Below are 11627 nucleotides of genomic sequence, written 5' to 3'. Positions count from 1 at the left end.
CTTAACTCTCTTACTTCAGCACGGAAAATGACCAACATACACCATTTAGAAAGTCTGTCATTCTACAGAGAGAATAGCGCTTGTGAAATTTAACCCGAGTTAATATCCTATTGACCCATTGGGCTTGCATTACAGCTCTGTCTCTCTGACAGACTGCAGATGAAAGACAGACCAAGACTGTTATTTACTCTAAAGCTCCTTCGTACTCCTTTAGAAGTAATAAAGGAGTTGTAAAGTGGTAACAGGGCTTTGGCAGTGTAAAATGGGCCTGTTGCATTTCTTTCATGTTAAAAACCCTGTCTGTAATACCAGAACAAGATACTTGCCATTAAATGGCAAGGTTGTTGTTTTTTTTTAAACTGCACTCTTGATAAAAGAAACATGTTTTGTAATATATAAGTATGGTAAACAAATTCCACTTTCAAAAGACACAGTATCATACAATTAAACATTATATGAATAACATGGAATGGTATTTTGTGCTATGCCAGGATGCTATTCATTTATCATGGTACCCCAAAAGTGCAGAATATTCGTACAGAACAGCTAAGTATTTCTCCTACTTCAAACATGGAAACAGAAGTTACTTATGCAGTTGCATTAAAAAAAAAAAAAAAAAAAAAGGAAAAATGATTGTAGAAGCATCAAAGAAAATTACAGCACTTTCAAAATATTAGTTGTGTGATAAAAGAGTACTTGGGTAAATATGTTAGGTATTTCTGCCTCCCCTTGTGGTTGTTTTTGTTTTGTTTTGTTTTTTTGTTGTTGTTGTTTTGTTTTGTTTTGTTTTTTGTTTTTGTTTTATTACCAACAATTGTAATGAATGATTTGGTAAAAGAAATAAGAATTAGTTAAATAGGTTGGAGCCCGAGAGGGAAAAGCCATACAGGCCCTAGGAGGGAGCCTGAAGCTGCATTTCGTAGGGCTGAAGCTGAAGAGGATTTTGTAACAGAAATACTACAACCACATTCTTTTACTAGAACAGGAGCTTGTTATGCCCATTACAACAGGACAAACCTGGCAGTAAACTGCAGCTTGTGCATAACTTTGGTTTATCGCATTATTTTCCAAGCTGATACCAGCTTTGTGTTCTATGATTGAATGTTTTTTCTGTCTGGGTTTGTGTTTCACATTGGGAAAACGTTAACTGCCCAAATCAAGGCAGGATGTTTTACACTGTTGTAGACATCCCTTCTAGTTCTTAAACCATCAAAAGCATGAATGCTGGTCTTTGGATACAGGCATCCTTAATGTGGCACCACAAGGCTTGCTCATCTGGTGGCTAATTAGCAAGTTTTAGACATAAGCTTCCAGGGAATTCTTCCTAAAATGGGACCTTCCATCTTAGATATGTATGGAGGATATAACTCCTATGACAATCACTTTTATGCATTGCAGTGTTACAATTTTAACCTTGCCTAGCTCCTGTGTTACTGCAGAGCATTCTTTTTCCATATCCCTCGGTAAATGTGTCTTAATGCTGTGCTCTTTATGTATGCCAGACAAAGTCAGTGCCTGCATAGAATACAAACTCTGAGTAAGCCACTGCATGAAAACCCCTTTTCCATCACTGAATGTGACAGAATACGCTTTTTCATAAACATTTACCATCATTTTATGAACAGTTAAATAAATTGATGGTGTAAGTGCACTTTCTCATCTCAGAACAGTATGCTGCCATTGTGAAAAATCCCCTTTTCTGCTGCTTAACCCTTTAGTCAGTATTTGACTGCTGGAAGTGAAACTAAAACTATGAAGAGAAAGATATTCGTTATGCATTCTCCTAGCAAACACCACTGTATATTGTAGGGTTTTTTTAATATGTGCTAATCAAGTAGACATTCAGAAAAGTAAAATACTGCCAGACTAACAACAGTTGGTCCCGGTGAAGGGCCGGGGATGTCTGGACAAAACCTGAGTAGATGGGAGCAGGATGAGGAGGAGCAGCCAGGGAGGCCTGCAACGGCTATCACAGCTCCCAAGCGTGAGGCCCGCAGTAGCCCTGGGTATGTTCCCTTACCACTGGTTCAGGAACTGCCTGTACCTGCCACAGCTGGCTCTGCTGAGGTAGACAGAATTCCTGCAGAACACCCTCGATTTGTAAACTGTTTCGTATCGGTCAGCCATGTTCATAATAGATTTCACTTTTTTTTTTTTTTTAATCATCCAGGTTAATTTGACTAGAAGGTCTGAAATAATTGAACACAGAGGTCATTCTTCATATACTGAAAATACACTTTCCTCTTTTCCTTCAGCTTTATCAAGAGCAGGACAATAGCACTAAGCATCACAAAATAATACATTGCTTTTTGGCAACATAAATTAGTGGATTCAGAATTCAAAGCTCAAATACATCTGTGAACTGTCAGCAGGGGTGAAATGCACTGAAATCCCCCTTGGTTTTTGTTCACAATTGTAACCAAACCCATAAATCTAACTTTAAAGGAATAAGACTTGAGCCAGGAACCCATGCCTTGTCTACACTTGAAAGAGTTGGCTGATACAGCTACACCTTAGAGCTGTATTGGCAAGCAGAGATTTCTTTTCTGGTGTAACTTAAATCACTTTCCACATGGAACATGCTAAATGGGCTAAAGGACTCTGCCAATATAACAGCATCTATGCTAGGGGTCTTGCCAGTATGGCTGTAGCTGCATGGGAGTGATTTTTCATCATTCTGACAGCTATTTTGGCAAAACTTCTACATTTAGACAGAGTCCAAGTTAAAGTTGGCATTGTTCTACATTGAGAATAAAGCAGAGGAGAGGCATTGCCAGTTTATGGCCCTGGTTTTATATTATTTGAAATTGTTGTTCTAAAGGAATGTGTGGGGCAGGATCCATGCGGTCCTTTGGACGTTCGCCTCCCACATTGGTGCTGCATTAAACTGTCCTGTTTTTTTTCAGTGAGTGAGCTTTGGCAACCAGGAAAATTACATTACTAAAAAAGAGCGTCCATACTATTTACCCCAGAAATAGCTATCCCGGTGTTTTAAAGCAAATTTCCAAAGTGAAGTGAACTACAAAAGGAAGCGTCTGGGCTAATGGACGTGTGGATTAATGCATCATTCTTCTTCACTCTGTCCTCAGCTCAACAAAGAATTTAAGTACAGGATTAATTTTAGGCACACACATAAGCCCATTTCAAGTTTAGTCGTCATGTCAAATATGATAATGCTCCTTTTTGAACTTCAATTAAGCAGATATTTGAAATTTATCATATGTTTAAGCACTGTGCAGAATCAGGATTTCTGTCAGAAGGGCAATTTTACATAGAACGAGGCTATTTATTGTGGTACCATCTGCATTTTCTTTCCTGAATTGGATGCTATGTTTGTATTTTAAAGATGTCTTACAGGGCATGTTTTTCCACATAAGTGCATTTACATATTTGACTCTTTTTTTCCTCATCTCTTATTTGATAAGTGTGGGTTTGTTTTTTTCTTGGGTGGGTGGGTGGGTGGGTTTTTTTCTGGGGTGTTTTTTTTGGGGGGAGGGAGGGTGGTCAGAAATCCACGTGGGCAAGTTTTCATTGATTTTGTAATTGCATTTACTGTTGAGCTCTTTCCTCTGCCTGCTTTGTGTTTGCGTGTGTAATACTGACATTTGGGTTTGCAAACCTGCCCTTGTGGCTGGAGCTGCATCGCTGCATCTTGTCTGCAGACAGCAGCCAGGCTGTTCGAAGCAGATAGGAAATTACATGTGTAATCAGTCAGCACCGAAGCAGTGAGCCAATTGGATGAGGAAGTCTGATTTAATCAAGACTTCTTCCTTCCTTTTTGTAAAACACAGAATGTGCCTGCTAGCAGCACACACAGACATATTTTTCTGCATTTTGAAAATGCAAAGCAGGCCTCTCATGACTTCGTACAGACTACCCACGCACCACAACTAAAATCTCCTTGGCAGTTCCCAGGTGAGTTTTCTGTGCACTTTGGCTTCTGCTGATACTTGTAATTCAGTCTGAGTGACATTTACTCTGATACAGAACAGCAGTGTCTGGCCAACGTAAAATTGTTGTCATTTATTGCAGGTTTCCTTATGTTGTTCTGGACTTTTTTTATATGCAAAAATAAATAGTCACTTAGTTAAAAAAGTTTACAGTGACTTTTAGTTGGGAAAGTAAAAGTGTTATGAAGCATAGATGGTTTTCAATGCAGATACGTGAAGACTTGTATATTACACCATTCACTTCTGCATCACTCTATCTGCAAGTATGTTGTATTGCTCAGATAAATCATGTTTTAAAGTGATATTTATATATGTATACACACAGATATTTATGTATATAAAGTTTATAGATATATAAAGATATATTTCTTGAATATAAATGCAATTTTGCTTATTAGGTTATGCCAACTCACAACCAAGAAAAATGTCCTTATTTAAATTTGGCCATTTTCAGATGCCTCATTTAATCTGATATTTTAAAATTACATTCAAAAAAATATTTGAAAGTTTACAGTCTTGGGATAAACTGTCACAAATATCAAAAGGAATAAGCAGATCGAAATAATCGGCTACTCTTACTGTTCAAAAAGGACATCTTGGAAAGTAATAGAAGAACAGTGAGAACTTTCACCTCTTAGTCCAAAGTTCAAAACTAAGGGCTTCTATGATGCTCTTCATAATGAGGATGATGATGTGTATGTTCTTGTTTATCCAAGCCAGGCAAAGGAAAGGCTGCTGTTAGAGGAAAGCACTTCCATTATTTCCAGCGTGGAAAGTAATTGCTTTTCTTTTTACAGCCTTGTAGTTTGCCAGAAATCAATAGCTCTGCTGAAGGAGTTTCCTCACCTCTGTAACTGGCATTGCGTAACTGTGTGGTAGACAAGCGGTGACAAAATGATATGTAGTAACACCTCTGTCCTAAACCCCCTCATTACTTAATAACCTCTCCTTGGGCATTATTTCTACATTTAGAGCAGGGAGACTTGCACTTTTTTAGAGTAGGTTTTCATGTTATTTGATTTTCACCCATTGGATAAACTGTAAGCAACACTTCTCATGGTAACTAACTGAACACAGCACCCTGGCAAAGTTGTTAGGATGTTCTTAAAACTTTCTAAACTGCTGGTAGAATGCAATGATGTTAGAAGTACTTTTTTTTTTTTTTTAATAAAACATAAATCTTAAGGAGACATTTATGTGGCAGAATAGCTAATCCAGTCTATGGAGTAGTAGATTGTTTTAAGCATTTTATAAGCACATGGCAAAATATCAGTCCTAGCAGAACAGACTTACAAATCTACTACAAGCACAGTATATGGGCTAAAAGAAGTAAAGAAAGACTGCTTGTGGACTGCTTGTGCATAATAGTTAGAAACCTCGGTTTGCCTTCCACCTAGCCATTGTCAAACTCAGTTGTTATTCTCTCACAGTACAGTGACAAGTCTCTCTGGAGAGAACTTGAAACTGTGAAATAAAACAAAAATATTATGCTGTTTCAGATAGCGCCTTATTTTGCCTTATAGGCCAACGTAGTGATTAAGAACAGATGGCAAGTTCTGGAGTCTTGAGAACGGTAATTTCCAGCAGCATAAGAGAGCCAGGCTGCTAGTTATACTAATAATCTCCAAGATTTGAGTCCACATGAACTAATACTTGTGAGGTGTGGGGCAAAATAAATAAATAAATAAATAAATCAGATTTCAGGAGAAAAAATCAGCTCCCACTGAAGTTTATGGCAAAATTCTCATAGGTAACCATGGAGTTATGCACCTAATCCTATCTAACATAACTTACCGTGGTTTTCATGTTTGATTTTACTCTGCCAAAAAATATCCAAACGCTTTCAGTGGTAATATTAATAAGAATAGTTCTTCATTGGTAACTACGTAGATGTTTCAATTTATTACTTTAGTTTTCATGAAACTACCGGTGCCCTCATACATGTTCACAGAAAGCAATGAGCAAGCCAACGAAAAAGATAACCAGACTGGATCCTCTAAAGGCATGCTACCAAGAAATATCCTATTTTTTGTAATCTTTCAGTGACAGCTTTGCAATGGAAGAAGGCGCACACTGCACAGCAGAAAGGGGGCTGTTGGAAGCTGTGAGCAGGATTACTATGTTTTCTACCACTGCTTCTCCTGATGAAGAACAAAATCAACCTAAAGCTGAAATTTCTTGTCAAGTGAGCAAAGAAAACCCGGAAAAAGATGGCCTCCAAGGTTGATGCTATCCTTTCATTTTATTTCTCATGTAGTTATTGACCACTTGTATAAAAACTTCACTTTATTTACTACAATAGTCCAAATTTACATTGCCTACTCCACTGAAAGTAACCCTTGATTAAACTTGTAGTAATACTGTAGCAATAGCAAAACAGATGCACTTCTTGATACGCACACGTACAGTTTTCCTTCTAAATCTCTTGTACCTGAAATTTATTCCAGAATCAATTTATACACCCGGGACCAAAACAGTGCTCATCAGATGGCCTGTCTCGGGAGTGCTCTTTCTGTACATCACAAAATCTGAATTTCTTGGCAGTATCATCAAGGACACTAAGAACTTGATTGAAACTAATCTCAAGCAGTAGTTTCTCACATGCCTAATGAAGAAACAGCATTGGACTTCTACTATCCCTAAGATTACTGTCACGTTATTAAATAAAATGTTAAATATAACTCATAATATATATAATTTCATCAAGATTTTCAGCCTACAAAGCTGTCATAAACAGCACCTCTCTCTCAAGAAATAACATTTTACAGAGATTGAGCCAATCAGTATAGGCCTTGATAATTAGAACTGTATGACCAAACGATTAACAACATGTAAAAGTGGGGCTACTGATGGAGTACTACAGTGCCTTTACATTCCTGTTTCTGCATCAAGCAGTTATCCTCCCATTCACTTGTGGTCATTCATTTCCATTGTCTGCATGTTGCAGGCTGACTTCAGCTGACTGTGTTGACAGAGACATTACTGATAGGAAATTGAGACCGCTGTGCCCACTATTCCATTTCTTTTATCCACTTTGTTAGGCTGTATGCCACTTGATGAAAACTGTTGTCGCTATATTTCAAAGACAGAGAAATCACCCTTTTGAAAAGCTTCATCAAATTCCCCTGTAAACAAACATTTCAACCAGCCAAGCTTCATTTTTACATATGCATGTACTATGGGGATTTTGTGTGTATGTGACTGTTTGTGCATGGAGGAAGGAAGGGAGGTGCACAAATAAATATCACTGTGGCATCACTTCAGCTACAAAAGAAAAGAGGATGTGACAATTCCTCCCTCAGCTAAGCTGGTTATCTGAGTTTCTTCTTTAAGGTTAGGGCATTCATGTTTCTCAGCTTTCACCTGTTACTGCACAGTCCCGATATTTGAATATGGTCAGTATTTCAATATGTGTCTAAATTTGCAGCTGCATTGTATTATCTCATCCTCTTAGCAAGGAAGAAGGCTGGAGAAGCATCTGATTCAAAAGACTGAGTCGGAGGGTTTTAGGCCTACTGGGCCTCAGCTAGGATGCTGAGGCCTACCTCCTGCTTGGACTGCACCTGAGGCTACAACCTAGACATACAATACTTCTTGTCAATATTTTTCCATAAGTTAAATTTATATTCTGCAGCCAACGTAGCGTCTTTCAAATTTCAGAGCGCAACAGCTTTCCTTAGAGAATCTGGAGCAGTCTTTATTAGCAGTGGGATCATTCTGTAGGTTTTGCTGTTATGGCAACAGAAATTCTAAGCTCTGCTTTCACAATAAATGTGTATAAGTTTTCTTTTCAAATGCAAAGGTTATAATCTGAAATATTAAATATATTGGTTTTAGATTCTAGTGCATCCCTAAGTCCCAACTCTTCAATGACCACTAAGGAGCTTCAGGAATACTGGAGGAATGAAAAAAGCCAGTGCATACAGGTCAAACTCCTTTTTGAAATCCCATCAACCAGAATTGTAGAGCACCACTTATCTAAATATGTGGTAAGTGAAAAAATTAATATGTAAGAAGTTCATTAATTTTTATTCACTCTACATGGGTCTGCACAGCACACAGCATGAAGGCCGCTCCGATGGCCAAGTTCTGCAAGCTGTGATCATACTGAGTAGAGCCTGTTCTCACTGTTCATAAGGGCATAGCTGGTGGTATCTGCCCCTAAAAAAAAACCTCTGATAATCAGTTCATAAAACCTGCAGCAGTGGGAAAGCAGTATCAAGTCAATTAGTAGCTTGAGTATCCTTTACACCCAGAGGCTTGTCAACATTAAAGAAATTCACACAAGTACAAAAATATCAATGCAGTTACGCTTGCACTGAGCTAGACTGCTGTAACAGCTGCATTGTATTTATATAACCTCCACATCAGAGATTTATGTTAGCACAAGTGCAAAATTCTTTGATGTAGACAAAGTGTAAGACATCCTCCAGCTAGATCTCTTCCAGGATTGTTCCCCTTCCCTACCTAGGGCTCTATTAGATGGAATATTTCTGTCGCAGTTTTAAGGTGAAGCATGAGTATGAGGGACAGGAACAAGAGAACAGGTTGGATTTTCATACCTTTTCTCACAGCACTGAGACTTAGTTTTTATTATTATTATTATCATTATTTCTGATTTTGCTCTCGGACTTCTGGAGGACTGATCTAGAGCAAGTCTTCTTCAGTACTCGTCAGTGAAATTCAGATAGGGTTGTTTTCCTCATTTGCAACAATCTCTGAGATCTGCAGATGAAAAGTGCTAACAATCATACTGGTGACACTGATACTGGGTGATGCTGGGTGATGCAGCTCGGTAGAATTTAAAGCAGGTTCTAGAGATTGTCCGAATATTTTGTTGCACGCTATACACACCTACTTCGATGCTACTGTCTTACACATCCTCAAGAGTATATAGGTTATTGAACAATTAAAGAATATTTTAGTACAGCTGTATGAGGACAAGGTTATCAGTTGGTGTACCTGCAAGTAGTTAAACCTAGCCGTTAAGTCACAAGCCTAGGCAAAATGATTTACATTACAACAAAATTGAGCCAATTTGAATGACAGTTTAATTAAATGGTATTTCTTCCCTTTCTCATGCACACTCCACACACACAAAAAAAGTACATGTAAATTATTCACTTAGCTGCCCTTGATAAAATGATAACTTATGATTGCTTTGGATATGCATCAAGAGTATATACACTTTTCAGCAGGGAACAGGGCAAAATATAGCAAAATGTCACAGAGCTTACAAATGAAAAGAGATCAGAGGAGTCAGCTCAAATTTAGAAACCTTTCAAGAAGTGCCTGTAAAGATCATTTATGAAGATTAATACAGAGAATTTCCCTTTAAGGAAAATCAAGGAAGAGGATCAGAATGACACTAGTGCTAGTACTAGTTTGCACCCTTCTTTTCCAGCACAGAAAACAATTGGTGTGTGTAAAACTGCTCCAGCTCTTGTATAATTCAGTGGGAACAGGGGGAAGTTGAATGTGAACATCCAAAAGCCAGCAAGGTCAACAGTCCATGCCCTTAGCTGGTGCACAATGACACAGCGAAGCTGGCCTCAGTGGAGCTCCACTGGTTTACGCATATTAGGTATTTGGCCCTTCTTCAACATTATTGTGCTTGGATCAGGCCCAAAGGAGACTGTATCTGTACAACACAACTCTCAATTTTATTTTGCAGCTATTTTGCTAATATCACATTTATTATAGTCATTTTCTTTTTGAGGCCAGAAAAGAGCTGAGGAAGATGGACTCTTGAGTACTGTTAATGTGGGACAGCGTTGCTGTTAGTGAAGGATTTTGGCTAACAAACAGATTTTTGTAGAAATGTCACTTTTTTGCATTATTTATATGCCAAGTAAGTTTGACCAACAGGACAATCATTTAGAGGGGAAAAGAGACTTTGGATTTGCTCCATCTTATTTTTGCATACACCAAATATTACTGCCAAATATTCCCTTTTCTTTCACAGCATTAATAATGCCCCCAAATCCTAGAAATGTCTGATACGAACAATTTCTGTGTATTACCACCAATGTAAAATACAATGTAAAGTTCAATATTAAGTCTGGGATATCCATTCAGTCCACTGACGAAGATTGATTGCAGCAGCCATGGCTATCACAAGCAAGTATAGCTACAGAAATGCTCTGTAAGGCTCTGTAAGTGGTTTTATGTGCTTCAGTCTGCTAGTTCGCCATTCTCAGCACTTTGCAGGATGGGATCCATTAGTACTTTGTTTATCTACAACTCATGTACATGCAAAAGGCAAAGTATAGTGCCAAGGTCCAAAACAGCTGGAAGTGGGAATTATTACTTTGATGGCTACAGATCTCAAAGATCAGCCCTACACCGAGCATACTCTATAATCCTAGCCAGTGACTAATTTAGAAGCTGCACAACAATCCCGAGGAGTATACAGGATTATATGCATGAAATTGGTGCAGGAAGGTTTCAGCTGGCGGAGTATACAATCTTTTCAAAGCAGTAACAGACCCAAAATGTGGCTGCACTGGGGCTAGGATGGTCCTTTTCATTTTTGTTTTTCTGTTTTGTTGTGTTTAGATGTATAAAATCATAATTTTGCAGACAGGAAGCTTTGACAGCAACAAGTCTGTAATTGAACGGCGTTATTCGGATTTTGAGAAACTGCACAGAAATCTTCTGGAGGACTTTAGTGAAGAATTGGAAGATGTGAGCTTTCCCAAAAAAGCCCTAACAGGGAACTTCACAGAAGAAATAATCAATGAGAGAAAATTAGCTTTTAAGGACTACCTGAGGCGTCTATATTCTATGAAATATATCCGAAGATCAAAAAAATTTATTGACTTTTTAACAAAGCCAGAGCTTCAGGAAGCATACAGCTGCCTGCGAGGTGGCCACTACACCAAAGCTTTGGAAATCCTTTTAGAAGTCATTGGTCTGCAGGAGAGGCTGACGAGAGGCAACCCTGTCTCAATTGTCCCTACTCTCTGTGCTATCGTGGTGTGCCACAAGGACCTGGACAACCCAGCAAGTGCCTTTGAATATGGAGAAAAAGCTCTATCACGCCTTCGGGTGCATAACAGTCACAGGTATTATATTCCCCTGTTAGAAGCAATGATAACTTTGGCATATGAACTTGGCAAGGATTTTCTGTCTTTGCAAGAGAAACTGGAAGAATGGAAGGCAAAAAAAGATCCCGTACGGGTTTTTTCCCTGAAAGAACTTGCAGTTCGGGAGTATGTACAATGAATACAAGAAATAATTTAATTGTATAGCAAAGTTGCCTGCTCCTTTTCCTGAACACAGTAACTTGAAAGAGTAATAACTAGAAATTACCTGTTAGGGTAACATAACTTTAAACTAGTAGAACAAATATATGTCAACATTAGCATATGTTTGAAAATGTTATATTTACTCTACAGATTTGAGAAGCGCCTAAGCTTAAGACTTCTGGAAAGAAATTTGTAACTAAAAGTCGTTTATAATTTGCTTATTTTGACAGTATTTTGAACATAGCCCACTTTGTATGTATGGATAGCTAGAATAGGAAAATACAATGAATAAAGCACTTAAGAATCTGCAGAATCAGAGGCATTGCTTGCTCTTGGGGAAATTACTTCCTTTCAAGAAGGAAAATATCTAAAGGACACATTTGCAGACACCAAATGTTTTTTACTCTTCCAGCTGAAGCCCAGTCAA

General features: G+C 38.2%; 2 protein-coding genes across 3 annotated transcripts in view; one reads left to right on the top strand and one right to left on the bottom strand.

Annotated features, from left to right (window-relative positions):
* Positions 1-3484: 3484 nt before the first annotated feature.
* On the top strand, positions 3485-11508 carry SNX20 (sorting nexin 20). Its single transcript, XM_083794857.1, has 4 exons — positions 3485-3915; positions 5994-6172; positions 7788-7939; positions 10509-11508. Exons 2-4 carry the CDS (start codon positions 6007-6009, stop codon positions 11175-11177), a joined length of 987 nt encoding a protein of 328 aa, XP_083650983.1. The 5' UTR covers positions 3485-3915; positions 5994-6006; the 3' UTR covers positions 11178-11508.
* The window catches only part of LOC310879880 (uncharacterized protein), a 59007-nt gene continuing 51715 nt past the window's right edge, over positions 4336-11627 (bottom strand). Inside the window, exon 9 of one of the 2 annotated variants that reach the window (XM_083794861.1) lies at positions 4336-4818. The gene's annotated coding sequence lies outside the window, so the exon portion shown is untranslated. Of the gene's footprint in view, positions 4819-7945; positions 8676-11627 lie in introns of those variants that run through there. The other variant, XM_083794859.1, reaches the window with a different exon arrangement.

The sequence above is a fragment of the Anser anser genome (genome assembly GCF_964211835.1).
Source record: "Anser anser genome assembly, chromosome: 11".
Classification (NCBI taxonomy): domain Eukaryota; kingdom Metazoa; phylum Chordata; class Aves; order Anseriformes; family Anatidae; genus Anser; species Anser anser.
This window is presented reverse-complemented; position numbering and strand designations above follow the sequence as displayed.